We start from the raw sequence: 25653 nt of genomic DNA, 5'->3' as shown, positions 1-25653 counted from the left end.
TTGTGCATATTAGATCCTTTTTTCTTTGATCTCTTTGAGGCACATACCTAGTAGTGGTCAAAGGGAATGTAGTTTTATAGCCTTTTGCGTGTAGTTACAATTGTTTTCCAGAATAGTTGAACTAATTCCTAATTCCACCAACAATTTATTAGCATACTTATTTTCTCTCAACTCCAGCAGCATTTGTCATTTCAGATAGGTGTGAGGTGGTACTCCAGAGTTGTTTAATTTGTAGTCAGTATTGATTTAGAACATTTTTTCATGACTATAATTTTGATTTCCTCTTCTGAAAGCTGTTTGTTCATATCCTTTGACCATTTATCAATTGAGAAATGACTCATTTTAATAAATTTCACTCATTTCCTTATATGTTTGAGAAATATGGCTTTTATCAGAGAAACTTGTAAGAATTTTTTATATTTTTTTCATTGCTAACTTTTAGCAAAATTTAGCTTTCCTGATTATCCCTTTTTATTAGTGAGATTATTGAGCTCTCTTTTAATGGATGAGGCTATTGAAGCCCCAAAACATCAGGCAACTTGCCCAGAGTTTAACAGTGGCAAAGCCAGGACTGGAACTGAGATCTGCATCTTGGTCTATTAGTCTTTCTACTATGCTTCACTGCACAGTAGAACTCATTTGAATAAGAGTCTTCTATTCTGTTTCTCTGCTGTGAACCATTTAATATGTTTTGCATGAACTATGGAAGAATACTGAGAGGATGAAACCAATTTCTTTTATTTTATTCTGAACTTAACACTAAGTTAGGTAACTAAGTAAACAAGTATAGAAGTGGCAAGTAGCAAATAGATGTTATAAACAGCTTGCTTCTCTCTCTCTCTCTCTCTCTCTGTCTCTCTTTCTCTCTTTCAGTTCTAAGGCAGAAGAGTGGTAAGGTCTATGCAATGGGAGTTAAGTGACTTGCCCATGTCACACAGCTAGGAAGTGTATGAGGCCAAATTTGAACCTTGGAACTCCTGTCTCTAGGCCTGGCTCTCAATTGACTGAGCCACCTAACTGTCCCCCTTTTCTCTTTAAAAAAAAAAATCCTTACCTTCTATTATAGAATAAGTACTAAGGCAGAAGAAGAATGGCAAAGCAATGGGGGTTAAGTGACTTGCCCAGGGTCATGTAGGTAGGAAGTGTCTGAGATCTGATTTGAACCTAGGACTCATATCTCTGGTTCTCTATACATTGAGCTACCTAGTTATTGTCTTGATTTTCTAAAACTGTAAAGAATAAAATTTAGGGGAGAGGGGGAGACTGAGGCAGGTAGAAATTAGTTACTCTCTGCAAGGAGTACTATATTTTTTAGAGGTTTATTAAAGGTTAAAGATTAAGAATATACAAGTAAGAAACATGTGCCTAGGCCAGAGGCCTAGACAAAATAACCTCACATCATGGAAGAGACGCCTCTGCTCCAAACGGAAAACCAAAAGGGGCGAGCCCTTCAAAAGCCTTTGCTTAAATATCTTCTCGATCTCGGCCCAGGTGAGATTACAAGGCATTCTGGGGAAGTGGAGCAAAGGCTCATGGGGATTGTAGTCCTGTATTCGAGTCTATTTTTTACACTCTTTAAGTTTATAACTGATTCTCCAAAGCTGTTCTGCTTGTCATTGTTTTTCACTGATGCTCATTCCATATTCTTCTAGGTCTAATATGCATTTTTACAGTTAAATTTAATTAAAAAATTTTTTTTAATAAACCCTTACCTTCCAGTCTTGAGTCAATACTGTGTATTGGCTCCAAGGCAGAAGAGCGGTAAGGGCTAGGCAATGGGGGTCAAGTGACTTGCCCAGGGTCATACTTGGGAAGTGTCTGAGGCCAGATTTGAACCTAGGACCTCCCTTCTCTAGACCTGGCTCTCAATCGACTGAGCTACCCAGCTGCCCCCTAATTTTTTAAATTACATGTAGAAACAGTTTTTGACAATTGTGTTCTCACATGTTTTTTGTGCTTTTTTCAAACTTAAAAAAATTGTAAACCAGCCCCCTCTTCCCACTTCAGAAAACTCCCCTCGCCTCTGAAAGAAAGAAAATTAGAACCTTTGAATCAGTTTTGCATATTCAAGAAAACAGTTCTCCTTGGTAGCATGTCCAGAGATGTATGTCTTATTCTGAACCTTTAGGTCTTTACTTTTCTGTCAGGAGGTTGATAAAAGTATTTCAGCACTGATCCTTTAGATCTGGATGGTTGTTTTGTGAATCAAAAGTTGTTTTTCTTTACAGTATTATTTATTATTATAAAAAGTTCCCTGGGTTCTTCTCAATTTACTCTACAGAAGCTCATACAAGTATTTCCAGGTTTCTCTGAAATTATCCATTTCTCTATGTCTTGTGGCAAGCATTACATTCATTGTAGTTTGTTCAGCCATTCCCTAACTCCCTTTCCCCCTTTTTTTTTGTCAATATAGAAAGAACTAGTATTAATATTTTTGTTTACATGTGTCCCCCTCTTCTTTTTAAAAATCTTTAGGGTATGGGTCTAGTATTAGCAAGACACACAGTTTAATGACTTTTTGCTTTGGTTCCTAGTTGCTTTGTAGACCAGCTAGATTAATTCACACCTCCATGAGCAGTGTAGTAATGTTGCTATTTTCTCACATTTTCTTCAACTATAGCCATACAGTCTAATCTTATGAGTGTGAATTGGAGACTGAGTTATTTTAACTTGTCTTTCTTTTATTAGTTCTTTTGTTGATTTTTTATATGAGTATTGAAAACCTGGATTTCTTCCTTTGAGAACTACCTGTTCATATACTCTGACCATATATCTGAACAAAACAATTTAAAAAATATTTTCTATCTGTATATTTTTGTTTACTGCTTCAGGTAAGTCTTTGCCTTTCCTTATTATCTTAACTACATAAATAGTTAAGTCCCTTTGATTTCTATTGCCTTCTGTCACCCAGGACACTGCCCCCCCACCCCCCCTTGCTTAAATCCTGGCTTCTTAAGGCATTCTGGGCTTTTTTTACTTATCTGATTACTAACATTAGCCTCCACCCTAGTTGTATTATTTTTAATCATATCTTGTTTAACTTCTTAATTTTGTACACTGACTAATTTACTATTTCAAGTACAGTATTAATTATCTTTAAAATGAATAACTTAGGAACTTATTATTCACCTCCCATTTTCTTCAATATGTGAAAGCACCTTTTAGCAGCTGCTTTCTTTATTAGGTACTTTATATATTTTTTTCCAGTTAGGTACCAGTTTGATTTCAGCTCTTGTTTTTTTTTTTTAAACATTTACCTTCTCTTTCGGAATTGATACTCAGCATTTGTTCCAAGTAAGAACTAGGCAATTGGAGTTAAGTGACTGGCCCAGGGTCACACAGCTAGAAAGTATCTGAGACCAAATTGAATGCAGGACCACTCACCTCCAGGCCTGGCTTTTTATCTACTGAGCCACCTAATTGCCCCTTTCTGTGTCTTTTAGACTACTAACATACTTAAGAAACACAGCTAGGCCTTGATGTTTGCCACGTATAATATAACCGGTAATCAGCCATCTAAACTGATAGAACTTCAATAGAATACTTCTGGAAGAGATCATACAACTTAAATTAAGAATTTTAAATTGTTTTCTTTTATGTTGTTCAGAGCAACTAAATATCAAATTTTCATAATGCTTACATAAAATAAGTGCCAAGTGGTAGTAAATTTGTGGAGCCAGCAGGGAATTTGAGATTCAGAATGATAAAATCATTTGCCCTTAATAACAAAGCAAAGTAGTACAAAGTTGGAATTTCTAAATAACCTACCTTCAAATCATGTACTCCTTGTAGGAAAAACAACAAGGAAACAAACATTTATTAAGGGCTTACTCTATACCAGGATTTATGCTAAGTTCTATAGATACAAATATAAGCAAAAAGAAAGATAGTTCTGCCCTCAGTGAGTTCTAGTCAAGGGTGATGGAATGCAAAATGGAACTCTAAAGGACAGTAAGAGTAATAATGGTGTGCACAGTTTCTATGTGCTGTGATTTTTGCCCTTTTATTACAAGTATTCAGTAATACACTTGAGAAACAAAAATCTGTTAGCTCTGCAAATGGTTTCATAAAGATCATTCTGTAGTATGATTAATATGAAGATGATGGATCCTATAGTCTATGATATTTACATTCTGATTAACTCTTATGTAACCTTTCACAAATTCCTAGTCTTAAGAGGATCATTTTTGTCTTTTAAAGAATAACTATTGTTTTTGCATCTTCTGTTAAACATTCACTTTTTCTTTAGGATTATGAGTCACATTTTTGAACTTTGGAATCATTAGGACTACAGATATGCTAGTTGGAGATCACCTAATTCAGATTAACAGATGAGGAAGCTAAGGACCAGAGAGGTTAATTTCCCCATATTCATTTAGTGAGTTGTTTTTCTAAGTAGCAAACCAGGCCCAATTCTCTATAATTTTCCTTTGTGCTTCTAGTTGGTCATTATTTTTTAAAAAAGGAAAACAAAAACAGGCATGTCTATTGTGAAGTGTTATAATGATATACCATCAAAACAGTTATTATTTTTTACATTTAATTTTTGTTTTTCTCAATTATATATAAACAATAGTTATTATTTATTTATTATTATTATTTATTCATTAAAAATTTTTGAGTTCCATATTTTCTCCCTTCCTCCCTCTCTTCTATATTTCCATTAACAATGTTGTAAAAAAAAATGCAGGCTGAAAACAAACAAGAATAAAGAAAGTGAATAAAGTATGCTTCAATCTGTATTCGGACTCCCATCAGTTCTTTCTTTGAAGGTGAATAGTGTAAAATGGAGATTTGAACCCCAGACTTCAATTCCCAGAAGTCCTTGGTAGTTCCCAGAATTCCCTATAATATCACCCTGAGTCCTCACCTGAGTGCAAGAACACAATTTGTATTTAAATTGACTTCCCGCCTACTTGGCCCCTCTCTTGGCTTCCGCTTCTAGGCTCGCAGGGCTCTCTACCAGGCAGGCAAGATGTAGGTTGCATGTGCTTTTCTTATTTTGTATTTCCTTATTTCTCAATTCTAATAATCTTTAATAAACCTCTAAAAATGTAATGCTTTTAGCAGAGAAACTAATTTTAACTGTTACAGTTATAGTGGATTTGTTTGTTATTGTAATTAACTGGATTATTGAGAATTTTGGGGATATTGATATTGATACATACATATTTGTACTACTGTTCTTTAAAAAAAACAAAACAAAACTGTTACCTTGTAAAATTCATTTGCTTGTACTCACAGTGGATCATGGCCAAATATGAAGAGCAAATGGATCTCATTTTTGGTGAGAGCCTTGTATTCTATATTTTCTTAGCTGACACAGTGTGTCAATGATTATAAGCTACATTTTGAATTTTAAAACTTTTTATTATATTTTTCTTGTATGTGCAATATACTATTTCAGTTTTTATTTTTTCCTCTCTTTTTTATATTTGAAGCACATGTCACCAGCATTAAGATTTTCTTTAACTTTTATGATTTTGCAGTAATATAAGTTTAAAATACATTTGCTATAATGTCAATGCATGCCCCAAAAGTTTGAGACTGTGAAAATGATGCCACAAATTTTTTTTTTAAAAATTATGGGACTTTGCTTAATGAGTCTGTCTGATTCTAGGACAAGATATACAAAAGAGCCATTACACAGGGCCAAAAAGAAACCAATCGAGGATGGATTGATGTACTTCTAAGCCAATACAAAGGAATTGAACCTAGTGTGAAGACTCAAGGTTGCAACGCTTAACATACGTTAAGACATAGGCCTTCCTTGTATCCACACTCATTGTGAAAATACTTACAGACGAGTATCCCAAACTTGGCTCCTTTTACCTGGCTCCTATAATCTAGTCCCTTTTCTGTCTTTCATAGTGTGGCGAACTTTCTGTAGTCCTGGCTACTGACTGGGTAAATGCATCATTGCTTAGATCATTTGAATTGGCTCCTGATTCAAGGACCTGTTATAGATTTACTTTTCCTTTATTTGGAATTTTTACACATAAGATTTTGATAGTCTATATTTTCATCCAGAAATTTTCTTTTTATTTGGATTTTTCTGATGTCTTTTTAATTTCTCTTGCCAATTGATTCATATACCTCATAACTCTGCCATGCATCCCTAAGTGATCATGTGTTTTTCAGTCATCCTCTTCAAGGGGGGAATGTAAATATGTTATTATTTTAAATAGCAAAGATTAAATTTCCTTTAAGAAGAATTTTAGGTTAAGAAACATGATACCTCTCTGAATCCAGAAACTGAACTGTTTGGAGAAGACACCATGAAGATGCCTCTAGACCACAAGCTGCACAAAAAGATCAAGAATGAACTTTGGTTGTGGTTGATTGAACATTTATTTGTATGTATACTTTCATGCCAAACGGGACTGCCCCCTTGCTTGTTGATGTGGTCAATTATGTGAATGGTTTTCCTAATATTGAACCATCCTTGCATTCCTGGTATAAATCCTACTTGATCATAGTGAATGACCATCCTGATCACTTACTGGAGTCTTTTTGCTGGGGAGTTTTTCTTAGGGAGTTCTTTGATGGCCTGTTGGATTTCTTTTTCTGATATGGGATTATTGAAGAATTCTATTTCTTCTTCTGTTAGTCTAGGAAATTTATATTTTTGTAAATATTCATCCATTTTGCCTAGATTGGTATATTTATTGCCATATAATTGGGCAGAGTAGTTTTTAATGATTGCCTTAATTTCCTCTTCATTGGAGATGAGTTGCCCCTTTTCATCTTTGATGCTGTTAATTTGCTTTTCTTCTTTCCTTTTTAAAATTAGATTGACCAGTACTTGGTCTATTTTGTTTGTTTTCTCAAAGTACCAGCTTCTAGACTTATTTATTAGTTCATTAGTTCTATCACTTTCGATTTTATTAATCTCTCCCTTAGTTTTTAGGATCTCTAGTTTGGCTTTCTTCTGGGGTTTTTTAATTTGTTCATTTTCAAGTTTTTTTTTTATTTGCATTTCCAATTCATTAATCTCTGCCCTCTCTAATTTGTTAATATATGCACTCAGGGATATGAATTTTCCTCTAAGTACTGCTTTGACTGCATCCCATAAGGTTTGAAAGGATGTCTCACCATTGTCATTTTCCTCCATGAAATTATTAATTGTTTCTATGATTTGTTCTCTAACCGATTTTGGAGTATCATATTATTTAATTTCCAATTAATTTTTAATTTGGCTCTCCATGTACCCTTACTGATCATTATTTTTATTGCCTTATGATCTGAAAAAACTGCATTTATTATTTCTGCTTTTCTGCATTTGTATGCCATGTTTCTGTGACCTAGTGTATGGTCAATCTTTGTGAATGTGCCCTGTGGTGCTGAGAAGAAGGTGTATTCCTTTTTGTCCCTATTTATTTTTCTCCATATGTCTATTAACTCTAATTTTTCTAAGATTTCATTCACTTCTTTTGCCTCTTTTTTATTTATTTTTTTATTTGATTTATCTAAATTTGATAGTGGTTGGTTCAGATTTCCCACTAATGGTTTTACTGTCTATTTCTTCCTTCAATTCTCCTAGTTTCTCCATTAGAAATTTGGGTGCTATGCCATTTGGTGCATACATGTTGATTAGTGATATTTCCTCATTGTCCATAGTCCCTTTTAACAAAATATATTTACCTTCCCTATCCCTTTTAATCAGGTCTAGTTTTGCTTTGGCTTTGTCAGATATCATGATTGCAACTCCTGCCTTCTTTCTGTCAGTTGAGGCCCAAAAAGTCTTACTCCATTCTTTAATTCTGACCTTGTAATTATCTACCTGCCTCATGTGTGTTTCTTGAAGACAGCATATGGTAGGGTTTTGGATTCTAATCCATTCTGTTATTCGTCTATGTTTTATGGGTGAGTTCATCCCATTCACGTTCAAAGTTATGACTGTTACTTGTGGATTCCCTGGCATTTTGATATCCTCCCTTAATTCTGACCTTTCTTCTTTAGCTATAACCGTTTAAACTAGTGATTTACTTTAAATCCGTCCCCCTAGTCGTCCCGCTTCCCTTTCTAGCCCCTCCCTTTTTGTTCCCTTCCCCTCCCCCCCTCGCCTTCCCTCCCTTTTTGTGTTCCCTCCCCCTCCCCCCACTTCCCTTGGTTTTCCCTTCTCCCTTACCCTGTTGGATAAGATAGAATTCAAGATCCCAATGGATCTAGATGCTCTTCCCTCTCAGAGTTGATTTCACTGAGAGTAAGTTTTAAGTAAAAAAACTCTCTTTCCTTCTTATAGGATAATTCTTCCCCTCCCCTTCCCATGTGTATCTTTGTGTGAGAAAGATTATTCTATTTAATTTTCTTTTTCTATTTCTTGGAGTATATCTTAGTACCATCAACGATTTCTCCCCTCCCTTTTTCTTTTCTCCCCCACCCCCTTCTCCATATCTTCTTGATGCCCGAAACTTTTCCTATGTGTGACTCTTCTTACTATTCTAATGATGCATACAAGTTTTGAGAGTTGCACATTACATTTCCCTCACATATTAATATATATAATTTGATATAAATGTAGTCCTCATAAAAGAGAGTTTGAATAAAAGAAAAAGATAACATTTTTCTCCTTTTCCATTTCCTTCATATTTCCCTTTTCATGTTTCTCTTGCTCTTTGTGTTTGGATGTCAAACTTTCCACAGAGCTCTGGTCTTTTCTTTACAAATACTTGGAAATCTTGTATTTTGTTGAATGCCCATACTTTCCCCTGGAAGTATATAGTCAGTTTTGATGGATAGCTGATTCTTGGTTGAAGACTCAGCTCTCTTGCCTTTCTGAATATCATGTTCCATGCCTGTCGGTCATTCAGAGTGGAAATTGCTAGGTCCTGTGTGACCCTGATTGGTGTTCCTTTATATTGAAATTGTCTTTTTCTGGCTTATTGTAAGATTTTTTCTTTTGCTTGGAAGCTTTGGAATTTGGCAATTACATTTCTGGGAGTTGTCTTTTGGGGATTTAGTGTAGAGGGTGTTCTGTGAACTCTTTCAATGCATATTGTGTCCCCTTGTTCTAAAATCTCTGGGCAGTTTTCTTTGATGATATCTTGTATTATAATGTCAAGATTTCTATTTATTTCTGGCTTTTCTGGTAGGCCAATGATTCTCAGATTGTCTCTCCTTCCTCTGTTTTCCAGGTCTGTCACCTTGTCAGTGAGATATTTCATGTTATCTTCTAATTCCTTAGTCTTTTGACTTTGCTTTATTAATTCTTGCTCTTTTGCAAGATCATTGTCTTCCAGTTGCCTGATTCTGACCTTTAAGGATTGGTTTTCCTTTTCAGTTTGTTCTTATCTGTTTTTTGAGGCTTTGCGCTGTTTCTGCATTTGCGTATTTTGGTCCCTCAGATTGCTGAGTTCCTTTTGCATTATTTCCCATTTTTCCTGCCAGAAAGCTTCCATCTTTTTGATAATTTCCAATTTAAATTATTCAAGAGCTTGTGGAGAATTTCCATTTCTTTTGGAAGGTTTTGGAGAATTTGTTTGTGTTTCCTCTTCTATTTCCTCTGTATTTTGTATTTTTGCTATATAAAATGTGTCCAAAGTCACTCCCTTCTTCTTGCTTTTCTTGGTGTTTGGAGGCTGTTGCTCCTGTGCACTGTTTGTCATCTCTATGTTTTTTTTCTCCCCTTTCCAGTCAGAAATCTGAGTGAGGAGGGCTGGCTCTCAGTGTTTAGCTCTAGTGATTGAGGCTTTAGCCCCAGGCAAATTCTCCATTCTCTGCAGCTGCACTGTCTTCCCGGGCAAGCCCAGGGTCTGCCCCCCTCCCCTGCCTGCCGACGTTTCGAGTGTTACTGCTCTCAGGTGTGGGTCTTTGGTGGTTTTAGTTAACTCCCAAGACCTGTGGGTGCCCCTTGCTCACTTCAGGGGATCCCTTCGCACACTCATTGATTATAGCGTGCTAGTTCTGAGCACCCACGATCTGCGTTCCCCTTGCCTGCCTGCCGGGGTTTCAGGTTTTACTACTCTCAGGAGTAGGTCCTTGGTGGTCTTACTCAGGTCCCCAGACCTGGGGCTGCCTGTTGTTCAGTCCTGGGGTGCCCCTCCCTCACTTGTTGATTCTGGCCAGTGCCGACTTAGGCTCTGGCTCCATTGGCATGGTGGGTGGGGGAAGGGTGGGTCAGCTTTTTGTTCCCTTATATTGTGGAAATGCCAGAGTCCCACCTCCCTTCAGTGCTGAGCCTTCATGTGGGGTCTCTCTGTTCTTATGAGAATGATTATTTTAATTTTTCTGGGGGGTCTTTTGAGGTCATCTGTGTCATTGGATCTGAGGAGGGGAAGCCAGCCACATTTACTCTGCCACCATGCTTACCCGGAAGTACCCCAATTTATATTTAAACTGACTCTCCACCTACCTGGCCCCTCTCTCGGCTTCTGCTTCTAGGCTCATGAGGCTTTCTACTAGGCAGGAAAGATGTAGGTTGCACATGTTTTTCTTATTTTGTATTTCCTTATTTCTTAATTCTAATAATCTTTAATAAACCTCTAAAATATAATTCTTTTAGCAGAGAAACTAATTTTAACTATTACAATAGGTACTTTTCATAATAAATCCATCAGAATTATCTTTGATCATTGTATTGATCAGAATAGTTAAGTCATCAACAGTTGATCATTGTACAATATTATTGTTACTATGTCCAATGTTCCCTTGGTTCTGTGCTCTTCAGTTTGCATCATTATGTTCATGTAAGTCTTCCCAGGATTTTCTGAAACTATCTTGCTGGTCCATCGCAATCATGTACTACAATTTGTTCAGCCATTCTCCAGTTGATGGACATTTCTCAATTTCCAATTCTTTGCCACTACAAAAAGAGCTGCTATAAATAGTTTTGTGCATATAGGTCCTTTTTATTTGATCTCTCTATGGTACAGAATTAGTAGAAATATTCCTGAGGTAAGGGTAATTCACATTTTTATAACTCTTTGGGCATGATTCCAAATTTCTCTCCAGAATGGTTGGGTCAGTTTACAACTCTATCAACAGTGCACTTAGGTGTCCTAATAGTCCCACATCTCTTCCAACAATTGTTATTTTCTTTTTTTGTTGTATTAGCTTATCTGATAGGTATGAAGTTATTGTTAGATTTAAAATGTTTGAGGTCTTAAACTGTAGTGATTAAAATAGTGGAAGCTATAAATTGTGATAGATATAAGAGAGGGTGAGTAAATTTGACTGCAGAAAATATGTTTCACTACAGTGTCTTGGTTTTAAATCAATTATAAGGTGGTCGCCAGGGAAATATTCCCAGTTATTCAAATACCCAAGTCAACTGGGTTTTATAGAGATTTTTAATTAATAATATAATGAGGAATTAGAGAAAGAGTAGGAAAGGAATAATTATGAAGGGCCTCAAGCCAATATGGCCTAGACCTGAGTCTTAAGAGAGAGAATCAGTCAGTCAGTCTTTTAACACTCACCACAAGGTCTGCCTAAACAAGGATTCTAGTGACACCAGGCCAGCTCCATCTCAGCTGACTTTACCAGAGAGCCTTCCAGCCAGAGACTGTTCCAAAGGGCCTCTCTCCAGAGCCTCCAGAGGGACAGAGTCCCCTTAGAGGAGCTCCAGGGAGACCTCCTTAGAGATTGTCCTCCAAGAGCTTCCCTTCTCCAGAGCCTCTCTCAAGAGATTCTTCCCAAGTGATCTTCATCAGAGATCCTCCAAAAGGATTTCTCCAAAAGGATATCTCCTCAAGAGATTCTGCTTTTTCTTATATAGGGGTTTTTCTCCCATGTCACCTCCCCTAAGTCCCTACATCTACCAATCACTGTAGACGCTTTCCAAAGGACTGCCCATCTAAATTCCTGCTAAGTTGACCAATCTCCTCAGTATGTCTGAACTAGAGAAAACACAGCTGAGTCAACTAATCTCATCAAGAGAAAACTTTCCGGACCCTTTTAGGTACCTAGCATCCCATTGTATCAATTCTAAAAACAGGCCTGGCTCAAAGAACTCCTTGCCCCACCATAAGCATGGATCCAAGTACTTTCTTTGTTTAGCAAGGAGTTTTCTGCCCTAAAGCAGTCTTAAGTACGGGTGGAGTAGGGATACTCCCATAGCAAGGAGTTTTCACATTCAAGTAGAATTCTCACTATCTGGTAGGGAAGTATTTCAAGTAGGGAACTGGAGGATTCCTCAATGTGGAGTAAAATTTTTAACATGTTGTTTTAATTTGCATTGCTGTAATCAATAGTGATTTAGAGCATATTTTCATATAATTATAGATAGCTTTGATTTCTTCTGAAAATTGCCTGTTCATATCCTTGGATCATTGATGAATTGAGGACTGACTGGTATTTTTATAGATTGAACAAAGCAATTATTGCAAAATTTTCCTAATGTTTATTATAAAAATCAATATGTCCCATAGAGCACAAAAATAAATGGACTTACTTAAGAGTCTTCCTCTTTTATGATACATAACTTTAAAGACATTTGTTTCTTTGTAAATCAATCTTTATCTGGAATTCTTAACCTTTTTTTTTAATGTCATAGACATAGCTTGATGAAATCTATGGAACCCTTCTCAGAATGTTTTTAAATTATTGAAGGAAAGACTAAATTATAGTTAGAGGTCACTAAAAATAAAGCTATAATTTTTCTCCCCACAAACCCTTTCAAATTTATTCATGAACCCCAGGTTGTTATCCTCTTCTAGATAATCTGGCAGACTTAAATTATTTTAGAATAGTAAATGCAATTTGCAAATAAGCAGAGTCTTTTCCACCTTTATGTACTTTGCACATCTTATGTTGATATGGTTGATATTTATTTTAGGGAATTGGTTTATTATTATTTTTGGTTGTTTCCTACATTGTCCCTGTGAGGTAAGTCTGGCCCTATGAAGTACAGAGGGTATTAGTGCCTTTGCCAGGGTGAATTAACTCAAGGTAATAGTGACAGATCTGGGATTATAACTCAAATGTCTTGAGTGTTTGTTGCTAGATCCACTGAGTCATGCTGTTTCTTATTTTGATCCCAGATTGCAAAAGACCCAGAAAAAGAAACTGTTTATGGTTGGCTAGAAGTAAAAAAAAACATCTGATATCTCACAGGAGAGCAAAGTATGGAAACTGATAAAGGAGAGTTTTAAAGCCTTTTCAGATTTTTATCTTTATGATTTCAAATGTAGAACAGAACAACTTTTTTCCCCCAAATAATCCAAGGTATTTCTTACAAATCTTCAATTGCCTAAAAGGTATCACCCCTTATCTCCAATGCAGATAGACAGACAAAGTTGGGATTGTTAAATCTTTTCCTTCACTCATGGCTATTAGCAATTAAATAACATATAGATAGGTCCTGGATATTGGAAGAAGGTGGTTACTTGTCAGGATCTTTTTTCTCTTTGATGGAAAAAAAGAAGAGAAGGTAAAATAATAAATAGACAGTAACCTGATCCTCTATGGCTACCACCAGTATAAGTATCTCACATGAGTCACAGAATATGGGAGTTGAAAGTGACATCATCAGTCATACATTTCAACCCCTACCTGAAAGGAGTCCCTACCATGGCATGCTTGGCAAGTCATCATGCAGCCTCTGTTTGAAGACTTCCATTAAGGAGGGAACACATCACCTCTTGAGGCAGCCTGTTCTGCTTTTGGACTAATTGTTTCTGATGTCAAATCCAAACTTACTACTTTTCAACTTCCATCCATTGTGCCTAGCTTTTCATTTTGGAGGGAACCAAAAAAATATAATCCTCTAGCCACATTGATGGCCTTTTTATATACTTGAAGATGATTATCATATCCTCTCTAAGACTTTCTTCAGATTGAACTCCCCCAGTTCCTTCAGATGATCCTCATATAGCATGGACTACCTTCCTTTGAACTTAACAAAGCCTTTCTTAAAATGTTGCATTCAATTCTGACAAGGATAATCATATTATTCCTCCTCTTCCTCCCCCTCCTCCTTCTTCTTTTCCTCCTTCCCCTTCTCCTTCATCCCCTTCTCCCTTCTCCCTTCTCCCTTTTAATGGAAAGTTTGCCTCTCTTGATGTAGCCCAAGCTCAAATTACCTTTTCTGGCTGTCACAGCACACTTGACTCATGTTGAACTTGCAGGCCACTGAAACCATTGTATCTTTTTTAGACAGACTCCTGCCCTATTAGACTTATACCTATAAGACTCGCTTATACTTTGTGAAGCTGATTTTTTTTTTGTACCCAAGGACAAGACTTTATGTTTATCCATAATAAATTTCATCTTATTAGATTCAGGTCATTGCTTTAATTTGTAAAGATCTTTCTGGATCCTGACTGTTGACCAAGAAAGTTGGCTTTCTTGTTCAGCTTTGTGTCATCTGTATATCTGATAAGCATACCATCTATGACTTTATTTAAGTCACTGGTAAAAGTGATAAATAGCACAGAGCCAAGTACAGATGCCTGGGGTACTCCACTGGTGACCTCCTGCCATGTTGACATTGAACCAACTACTCCATGAATTTGGCTATCCAACCATATCTGAATTCATTTGGTTGTATTGTTAACTAATATACATCTCCATTTTTTCTACAAGAATAATATGAGCTACCTTTATTAAAAATTTTACTAAAATTGAGATAAAATATATCCATGGCATTCCCTTTGTTTGCATGTTTAGTAAGGTCATCAATAAAAGAAATAGGATTCAAATCTGGTCTCAGATACTTCCTAGCTGTGTGACCCTGGACAAGTCACTTAACCCTAGTTATCTATCCCTTACTGCTCTTCTGGCTTGGAATTAATAACTTAGTATTGATATTGATTTTAAGATAGAAGGTAAGGGTTTTAAAAAAAATTTGGGAAATAGGAATATTCTTGATGAAGCCATCCTACCTTTTTGCAATCACCTCTTCTTTTTCTAGAGAGGTACCACCATCTCTTGATTAATCCGTTCTAGAGTTCTCCCAGGAATTGAAGTCAAATTTCCTTGGCTTGCTCTTTCAGATCATCTTTTTTCCCTTCTTTTATTTTATTGATGCCTTTTGGTTTAAAATAAAAATAAATAATTCATTTATATGACATGCCTTTACAAATCCCTTTCCCTCCTTTCTACTGAAAGAGTTATCTCTTGTAAAAAAAGATTCAAAAGGGAAAGAGGGGAAAAAGAAAATCAGTTCAACATATCTAACTCAGTAGCTTTGTGTGAAGGTAAGGCAATGTTCCATACTCATAGTCCCCCAGCTCTGTAATTAAGAGATGGAGGCACATTTTTGCAATTTTTTTCCAGTGTCAAGTTTAGTCATTATAATTATATAGCATTCAGTTTCTACTTTTTTTCCCTTTTTTTTAAACCTTCTTTTATATTGTAGTAGTCATGGGGTTTATTGTTTTCCTGGTTCTGCTTGCTGCTACTACTGTTAATATTAATTTGATTTTTAAATGTTATTGCCTTCTGAGATTGTCTCCAATTTATTTTGTCTCTTTCATTTGTCCATAGGTTTGCATGTTGTCTTTCTCATTAGACTGTGTGCTCCTTAAGAATAGGAATTAGTTTTTGTTGTTGTTTGTTTTGTTTTGTTTGTTTTTTTTTAGATCCCCAGCACTGAATACAGTACCTGATATGTAGTTATTTCATAAATACCAATTGACTGTGAGTGATTTCCTTCTGGGATATGCTTAGTTGATGAGAGGGTCCCTCTCCTACACAGTTTGAGTGGGAACTAGATTGCCCATTGATAATTGTAATCAGCTCTATCTGATTCTTCCAGAACCCATTTGGGATTTTCTTGGCAAAGATACTGGAGTGGCTTACCATTTCCTTCTCTGACACATTTTATAGACAAGGAAACTGAGGCAAATAGGTTTAAGTGATTTGGCCAGGGCTAAGTGAGACTAGATTTTAACTCAGGACATCTTGTTTCCAGGCCTGGCTCTATCCACTGAGCCACCTAGCTGCCACCCTGACACTATTTTTACAGGACCATACCATACTTTACAGACTGTAAATTCCTTGACAGTTCAGATTGCTTACTTTTTTGTATTTAAATATAGTTTCCCTATCTTGGAAAAAACCAAGACCTTCATTTTATCCTACAACTACTTCTGTTATATTATTTCATTCCCTTTACTCTTACCACTGACATCTCAACCACTGATCAATACCTATTACATCTCTTTCTTTATCACTCACAGAATTATTACACTCCTATAATCAGGCAATCACTATCATATGTTCTTGCAGACACATAAAAGAAAGTTCTTGCCCCTAAAGTTCAAATCATTCAGCATCAGAAATCAATATGATTTTATCAATGGAGATGACTGCAAAGAGGAGATATACTCATCTACTTTTAATGCTGAAGCTTAAAGACCATGAGACCTTTCCATGTGACTTGGAGGCAAATCCTTCCATATGTACTGCCTCTAGTGCAGTGTAAACTCATTAAGATCAAGGACTGTCTTACTTTTCTGTTTTCCCAGTGCTTAGCATAGTTAAAATACTTAATATGTACTTCACATTCATTTAAATACAGTGGGTTTTTTTTTCTAGGAACATAAATTTAGAACCTCAGAAGTCTACAAGTTCAACCCATTGATGTAGATGAGGAGACTGAGGATCAAAAAGGTCCAATGGCTTGCCCAGAGTCACACAGAGAGGAAGTCTGAGGCAAAATTCAAATCCAGGTCTTTCTGATTCCTAGTACAATACTATATTGACTATGCTGAACAGCCTCATAATGCACATTAGCTTTGAAGGTAGCAGATGAGGCTTACTTTCTTGATAAAACATCTTGTTTATACATAGATTAAATGTTCTGGGTCAGGATGACTTCCCAACTAAAATATTAACCATCCTTTCCTGTTCGCTCTTAATTCTAATGCTTTCCCTTTGTTAATTAGCTTTCATTTGACCCATATATAACTTGATTATACATATAGTTTGTTGATTATACATATAGTTTGTTTGTTGGCTTCCTCACTGTACTGTGAACTACTTGAAAGCTCATTGTATCCTCAGCACTTAGCACAATGTCTGGCACAAAATACATGCTTAATAAATGCTTATTGATTAATTGAAGTCCTATTTAACTTTGGAGCTGATTTTGTGAACTTTCCTATTCATAGATTAGTTCACTCTTTTAATTCTTCTCTCACTTCTCTGAGCATTGTTTCTAGGTCTCCTTTCATGATTTCTCTCACATCATAATTGTGGACATTCCCCCAAATTAAGCCATTGGCTTTTCTTTTTATATATATATATATATATGTATTCTGTTCTTTGGGGAATCTGGTTTCAGTTACCCTTTATTCATGAAAGATTTCTAAATCTTCTGGTGTTCAGCACTAACACCTCTGCTAAAGATCCATTGAGGGAGAGGGAGAAGTGGAATTTGATTTACCTAAGCAAAATTCTAGAGTGAATAATTAGGCCAATGGTTTGTGAATACTTAGAAAAGAAAGAAATGATTACTAAGACATGGGTTCACTAACAAGTGGCAGTGCCAGATTAGCCATTTCCTTTGAATTAGGCAAGGTACTTTATTAAATATCTCCTGATTTGAGTTAAAATTGCCAGGTCCACATGAACTACGCCATAGTTGTTAGTTGTTGTTGGTTTTTTTTTTTATATAGACTCTTACTTTCTGTCTTAGAATCAATACTGTGTATTGGTTCCAAGGCGGAAGAGTGGTAAGAGCTAGGTAATGGAAGTTCAAGTGACTTGTCCAGGGCCACCCAGCTAGGAAGTGTCTGAGGCCAAATTTGAATTTAGGACTTCCCATCTCTAGGCCTGGCTTTCAATCCACCGAGCCAATCACTTGCCCTCTACACCTTAGTTTTTAAAAAGCTAGAATGTATGATTATTGAACCACTGTCAATGGTCTTTAAAAGTTAGTAGGGGGCTAATCAATTGGACAAAAAACCAAGTTAGTCCCCAATTGATAAATGGGCAAGGGACACGAATAGGCAGTTGTCAGATAAAGAAATCAAAACTATCAATAATCACATGAAAAAGTGTTCTAAATCTCTCATAATTAGAGAAATGCAAATCAAAACAACTCTGAGGTATCACATCACCCCTAGCAGATTGGCCAATATGACAGCAAAGGAAAATAATAAATGTTGGAGGGGATGAGTGTTAGATTTAAAATGGTTGAGGTCTTAAACTGTAGTGATTAAAATAGTGGAATATATAAATTGTGATAGGTATAAGAGAGGGTGAATAAATTTGACTGCAGAAATATGTTTCACTACAGTGTCTTGGGTTTTAAAATCAAATATAAGGTGGTCACCAGGGAAATATTCCCAATTATTCAAATACCCAAGTCAATTGGGTTTTATAGAGATTTTAATTAACAATACAATGAGTAATCAAAGAAAGAGAGAGAGAGAGTAAGAAAGGAATAAGTATGAAGGGCCTCAAGCCAATATGGCCTAGACCTGAGTCTTAAAAGAGAAATCAGTCAGTTTTTTAACACTCACCACAAGGTCTGACTAAACAAGGATTCTAGTAACACCAGGCCAGCGTCCTTCCTCAAAGAGTCTTCCAGCCAGAGATTGCTTCAAAGGGCCTCTCTCAAGAGCCTCCAGAGCTCCTACCCCAGAGGGACAGAGCCCCTCAGAGGAGCTCCTCAAGGAGCTCTCCTTCAGAATGAGAGTCAGAAATTGAGCTCCTGAATGAGATCCAAGCTCTTATTTTTAAGGGCAAAAATTTCCTCTGTCACCTCCCCTAAGTCCTTACATCTACCAATCACTGTAGATGTTTCTAAAGGACTGCCCATTTTGAATTCACAGCTGAGTAGTTTTAATCTCTTTAGTAAGTCAGAAAAAAATGCTGCTGTGTTGACAAATTTCATTAAGAAAAAACCTCTGAATAAGTTATCACCCTTTTAGGTTTAAGTAGTTTACAAGTTGCCCCACCTATATGGGTACCTAGCATCCCATTGTATCAATTTTTAAAACAGGCATGACTCAAAGAACTTCCTGTCCTTTCCATAAGCATGGGTCAAAGCACTTTCATTGTTCAGCAAGGAGTTTTCTGTCCTAAAGCAGTCTTAAGTAGGGTGGAGTAGTGATATTCCCAAGGCAAGGAGTTTTCACATTCAAGTAGAATTCTCACTATCTGTTAGGGAATTTTTTTTTAAGTAGAAGATTCCCCAATGGGGAAATTTCCAACATTCATAAGTCTGAGAAATTTTAAGGTTTACATGTGGCAAAATTGGGATAGTAATGCATTGCTGGTGTAGTTGTGAATTGAGCCGACCATTCTGGAAGGCAATTTGGAATTATGCCCAAAGGGCACTAAAAGAATGCTTGCCCTTTGATCCAGCCATACCACAGTTTGGTTTGTGCCCCAAAGAGATAATAGAAAATGGTTATATGAAAATATTCTTAGCTGAGCTCTTTGTGGTGCCAAAAAGTTGGAAAATGGGAGGATGCCCTTCGATTGGGGAATGGCTGAACAAATTTTGGTATCTGTTGGTGATGGAATACTATTGTGCTAAAAGGAATAATGGACTGGAGGAATTCCATGTGAACTGGAAAGACCTCCAGGAATTGATGCTGAGTGAAAGGAGCAGAACCAGATGAACATTGTATACAGAGACTGATACACTGTGACACAATCAAATGTAATGTACTTCTCTACTAGCAACAATGCAATGACCCAGGACAATTCTGAGGGACTTAAGAGAAAGAACACTATCCACCTCCAGAGAAAGAACTGTGGGAGTAGAAACAAAGAAGAAAAACATGATTGATTACATGGTTCAATGGGGATATGATTGGGGATGTTGACTTTAAATGATCACTCTAGTGCAGATAATAATATAGAAATAGATTTTGAGCAATGATACATGTAAAATATAGTGGAATTGCTTGTCAGCTCTGGGAGGGGGAAGGGAAGAGGGGAGGGAAAGAACATGAATCATGTAACCATGGAAAAATATTCTTTATTAATTAAACAATTTAATAAAAAAATTGAGGGCGGGGAGGGAGGAGAAAGTGGAAAATAGAGTTGGGAAAGGCAAAGGTCCAGTTTTCTAATAAAGGAAGATAAGGGTGTTAGAAAACTGTTCATCAGTGAGCTTCACATTGATTCTTTGCAAAAGTCTCAATTGTGTTCTTGAAGAAATAGTTGACTTAATAAAGCAATGATCACAGAGAGCCAGTATGGTTTCCTTAAGTATAAACTGTGGCACACTAACCTCATTTCTTTTTTACAGTTACTAGACTGGTGGATCAAGATGGTTCTATAGGTATAGAATAACTAGATTTTAGCAAAGTGTTTCTGATAGTTGTTGGTTCATCAGTTCAAGACAAGATTTACCAAATTCTTACTTTGTTCAAGGCATTGTTCTAAGTGTTACAGATGCAAAACTAAAAACTATTATTTTAGAAAATATAGTAAAAAATTGGAATAAAATGATGGTGCTTCAGCAATCTTCCCTGACTTTGGGATACTTAACATTTTAGCCAGTGACCTGGATAAAAACCTGATGGCATGTTTATCATATTTGTAGATAACTCAAAACTGGGAGGGACAGCAATTTGATTAGATAATATTTAGTATCATCAGTATCTAAAAAGGAAAACTCTGAATGTTAAGCTGAATCTAATAAGTTAAAATGCAAAAGGGAGATATATGAGGTCCTGTGTGGGTTTAAAAAAGCATCTTTATAAGAGTAAGGCAGGAAAACATGGCTAGGTGGTATTTCATCTTAAAAATATTTAGAGGCAAAAAAAATTAAAGGCTTTAGAGGACTTCATGCTTAAAATAAATCAGCAGTATGAGCAGTCAAAAAAGTTAAAATAATATTTGGCTCCATTAACAAGTAGTATAGGTTTCAAGATCAGGAATACCACTGTGATAGCTCTATTGTTATTTTTCCTGGGCCAGACCATATGTGAAATATTGTATTCGGTTCTGGACCCCATGTTTTAAGAAACTTGCTAAGTTAGAATGTCTCCAGAATGGTGAAGGTCCTTAAGACCATCCCAATGAGGATGAGTTTGAAGAGATTGGTAATATTGATGGAGTTATGATTGTAATCTTTTTATTTACTTAAACTTTAAAAAGTACTGTCGAATTGAAGATTAGGGTTGTTGTGATTGGTCTTGGTGGTCAGAACCAAGAATAGTATTTTGAAGTTGTAAAAAAACAAATGTAGGCTTGAAATATTCAATAGCTTTCTAATAATTACAGTCTTCCAAAAGAGGAATGGGACTGTCTCTAAAAATGGAATTACTCTTTATCAGAGATTTTAAAGTAAATACAAGATCACTATTTGTTGTATATGTTGTCGATGGTATTATTTTTCTGGTAAAAGTTCTTTCATCTAGGAAATTCTGTAGGATGTCCTTGTGGACTCAAATGCAGAAGAATGTAGGCTGGATAATAATGAATTAGGTTCCTAATTGATTGAAGAATCTTTCCCAAAGAATATTGTTAAATCAGCATGCTTTGTGGGATAGTAGAAATTGTTCTAGACTATTCCAAACTAAGCACATTATAGATGTTTAATAAATGTTTGTGATTGATTGAGCATAAGAAGATCTAGGTTCAAATTCTGGTTTTATTCCTTACTGCCTGTTTGATCATAGGCAATCAATCAGTCCACAAGTGTTAAGTGCCTTCTGTGTGCTAGGCACTGAGGATTTAAGTACAGACCCTACTTGTAATGGGTTTCCAATGTAATAGGGGAGACAAGTACATTAAGAAAATATATACAGCATAAATATAGTTAATAAATGCATGTATATTACATATACATATAATATGCACATACATATATGTATATATGTATATATACATAAAGTAGCTAAATATATGGTAGCTTGAGAGAAAGGGCACTAAGAGTTGGAGGGAGTCAGAAAAGGTTTCTTGTAGAAAATGATGACTGAGGTGCATATAGGCCTCTGTTTTCTTACCAACAAAATGAACATGTTAGACTAGATCAGAGATTCTTGACTTGGGGACCATGAACATGTTTTTAAATATTTTGATAATTATTTCAGTATATTTTATCTTATGCATTTAAAAAAGTTATTCTGAAAAGGCATTCACAGGGGTCCTCAAAACAAAGAAGATTAGGGACTCCTGAACTGGATTATCTCTAAGGGTGCTTCCACCTTCAGATCCTATATAAACATCTCTTTGGAAGATCTCCAGTGACAGTGTTCTGATTTAAAAGAGACAGCCAGCACAGTAGAGACTATGCTGGGCTTAAAGCCTACATCAAATACTTAATAGCAGTGAGCCTAGGCAAGTCACACAACCTTTCAGAGCCTCAGTTAATTCATCTGTAAAATGGAAATAATCGTAGTAGCCACCTTACAGAGTTGTTACAAGGATCAAATGATTTAATGTCTTTAAACTTTTAAGTCTTGTAATCCTTAAAGCACTATATGAGCACACCTTGGACAAGTACAAGCTAATATTTTACATGATAGAACCAGGATTCCAAATTATCCTGAAACACTAGAATAATAAGCCCAAACCAAGAAGATAACTTTTATATAATTGTAGGATAGGGAACCTGTCTTGACATTTTGATGAGCAAAAGCCCTGAGATGTTTAGTTCACTCTAAGATAAGCTAAGATAATCTAAGTTAAAATGTTTATGGCATCCAGAGTGAGGGAGCTACCACTCTAATTATCCTCTACAGTAGAAATAATGTTTATACCACATCTGAAGTAGTGTGTCCAGTTTTGATACCATACTTTGAGAGGCTTTGATAAATTCTGCCACTTATTAGCTGTATGACCTTATAAAGAAGTCTCTTAACCTCTTTGGACCCTTTTTACCTCATCTTTAATATGACAAGACTGTATTTGATGACTTTTAAGCCCCCTTTCAGCCCTAAATCTGTGATCCTGGACAACTGGAGAAACAACATCTGAAATCCAGAAATTAAAGTAGCAGCTGCTGTAGATAACATGAGAGAAGTTGACTTTCAGCACTCCAGAAATGTCTCTTCAAGATAGCTAGAATCCATGTTGTATTCAGCATGGTTGAAAGAAAGAATATTTAGCCTAGAAGAGAGAAGATTTAGGTGTCACATGATGGCTGTCTTCAGATATTTGAAGAACTGTCATATACAACAGGAAGTAAACTTATTTTTTTGCTTCAAAGTGGAGAACTTATATCTCTGGGTGGAGGTTATAAGGACACAAATTTTGATAGAATAAGGATGGGCTTTCTAACAGCTTATAGTAATAAATTCTTCATCATTTGTAAGTTTTCAGACCAGAGGTTAGGAATCTGTTAGGAATGGTTTAGGGCAGGTGTCAAACAGGCATTTAATGTTGCTAGAACCAGAATTTTTTTGGGAGGCTTGAAACATTAAATATTAACACATTAACTTGTGATTGGGGGATATTTAACAAAATAAAAACATAATAAAACATAGATGCATTACCTTTTAAAACTAAGCTAATATACAAACTGCAGGAATCTTTGATTATGAATTGGTTTTTCTGTTTGATTTTAGTATCACTGGTTTAGAGGAAATCTCAACCCATTTAGGAAGACGTTAAAGTAGATGATCTCATAGGGCCCCTGATAGCTTTAATTTCTTGCTCTATACTTAACTATTTTACCATTACTTCAAACTTACATATTTAAGATCAAACTAATTTTTTAAAAATTTAATTTCCTTCAGAATTTGTTTCTGACAATGATACAGCAATCCTAGTCACTCAGAAACAAATTGATCTTCTTATCCTTTGCTCTTCATTCTCCTGTCATACCCACCATCACTCCCTTTGCTAATCAGGAATAAAATTCCATTGATTTTTTTCTTTTTAATATTTTTACACTTTTCATCTTTCACAAAGCCCTGCTATGGATGCTTCATTGTAGTCCATAGGTAACCTTAGCTTCTCCATAAATATGCCAGCAAGGCACAAGCTCTTACAGGTCTTGTCATGTTGGAAAGGCTTCAAGTATGGTCCTCAAAACAAACTGAATCTACATTTTGAGGACCCAGCCTAGCTAATTATGGATTAATTATGGAAATATGGAAAATTATGGAATAATTATGGAAAAATGGAAATTATGGAAAAACTCATCAGCCTCTAAAAGTTGACTGTCAGTAGGCTAGCCACTTGGTGATAAATTATTTGATATTGCTACCCATGGAGAAAAAAAAGAGAAGGTGAATCAAGTAGCAGTTTGCTTTTTTGAAATGAGTACTCACCATCTAAGAAGATTTTATGAACATAGTACCTGACACATAGTAGGTGCTCAGTAAATGTTTCTCCCTTGATCAATCCCAGATCCATTGAAGTAAAAGCTTTCCCCATCTGCCCTTTCCATTTCAGCCCTGCCAAAACCCTTGTTCAAGTCCACTTAATCTTTTGCTTGTAATGTTATCAGAACTTCTCAATTGGTCTTCCTAATTGGTCTTTTTGTCTTTTTGTATTTCATCCCATTACACACACTGCTATTCAATTAACCTCTTTAAAATATTGCCTTGATTTTTTTTGTCACTTCTCTGCTTAAAAAGACTGAAATGCCTCCTTACTTGAGAGAAGATAAAAATCTCAATCCTTGCTATTTGAGGACTTCCACAATCTGGTTCCAATTACTATATATTTTGAGGCCTTGTTGTTTCCCAGATATGAATCTTTCATTCTAATGTCCACAAAAGCCTTGTACTTTGTTTCCTCTCTGCCTTCATACATTCTATTCTCTCTACCAGAAATACCCCTTTTCTTTCCTTTCTGCCTGTCTAAATACTACCCACCCTTCAAGATGCAATTCAGGTCCTCCCCACTTTATGAAGCCTTCCCTGACCACACTAATCCACAAAGGTCTTTCTAATCTGAATTTCTAGAGTACTTATTTAACACTTATCCTTAAGTTGTTAAATAAGACATACAAGCCTGAAAAGCTGTCTTCCTCAGACAAAATGTCAAGTCCTTGGCAGCAGAGGCCAAGTCTTATACTACTTTGTATCTCTGACAATGCCTACCTACCACAGTTCCTGGTACACAGCAAGTGCTTGGCAAATATTTGCTGATTGATTAATGTGGAGTTATTCATTAGTCCTTCAAGGAACTTTTTCTCAGGATCTCAAATTTCCCTCTTGTGGCTTATTTTCCTGTTCTCTCAGATTTACTTCTTGACTATACTTTTCTGTTCAGGTGGAATATGCTATCTTGATAATGAGATACAAGATGTTGCCATGGCATCTGTGCTTACATAATTCTTACCAACAAGATTGCTGATTATACTAAGTGAGCTATATAGGAGATAATTTTGAATTTTTTTATAATTCTAAGTACTTGATTAAATGCCATGAATTTAGTAGGAGGGAAATAATCAAAAAAATTTCTGTTTTGCAGAGGCATCTTTTTTGAATTTCCATGATTCTTCAGACTGTGAGCCAAAAGGATCACCGCCTTGTGACTCCTTGCTTTCCCTTAATGCTGAAAAGATTCTGGTATGTCTGTTATCCATGCTTTCTGTTTCTTGTGGCCCAATTAGAGAGTGAAATTCTATATGATCTAGATTAATTGAGTATATTGACTAGAATTTAGTTTTTAATCTCTGTATGGAAGACTTATCTGAAATTAGTTCAAGATTGAATCATTGGTTATGAATTAGATAAGTTGGTCCACTTAAGTCATAAGACTTCTCACCAAGTTCCATGGATTGGTTGGAGACTGAACTTCCATGATTCTTAGGAGGGAAAGCCTTATCATTTAGAGGGAAAG

General features: G+C 36.0%; 1 protein-coding gene across 7 annotated transcripts in view; it reads left to right on the top strand.

Moving 5' to 3' along the window:
• Nucleotides 1–25653, top strand: part of TTC13 (tetratricopeptide repeat domain 13) — a 104469-nt gene that overhangs the window by 6746 nt on the left and 72070 nt on the right. For all 7 annotated transcript variants that reach the window (XR_008916269.1, XR_008916270.1, XM_056816145.1 and 4 more), the window contains exon 2: nt 25282–25379. Coding sequence is in view for 4 of the 7 variants with exons in the window: in XM_056816144.1 (XP_056672122.1) it covers nt 25282–25379 (98 nt within the window). In the remaining 3 variants the exon portion in view is untranslated. The remainder of the gene's footprint in view (nt 1–25281; nt 25380–25653) is intronic.

The sequence above is a fragment of the Monodelphis domestica genome, chromosome 2 (genome assembly GCF_027887165.1).
Source record: "Monodelphis domestica isolate mMonDom1 chromosome 2, mMonDom1.pri, whole genome shotgun sequence".
NCBI classification, from domain to species: Eukaryota; Metazoa; Chordata; class Mammalia; order Didelphimorphia; family Didelphidae; genus Monodelphis; species Monodelphis domestica.
This window is presented reverse-complemented; position numbering and strand designations above follow the sequence as displayed.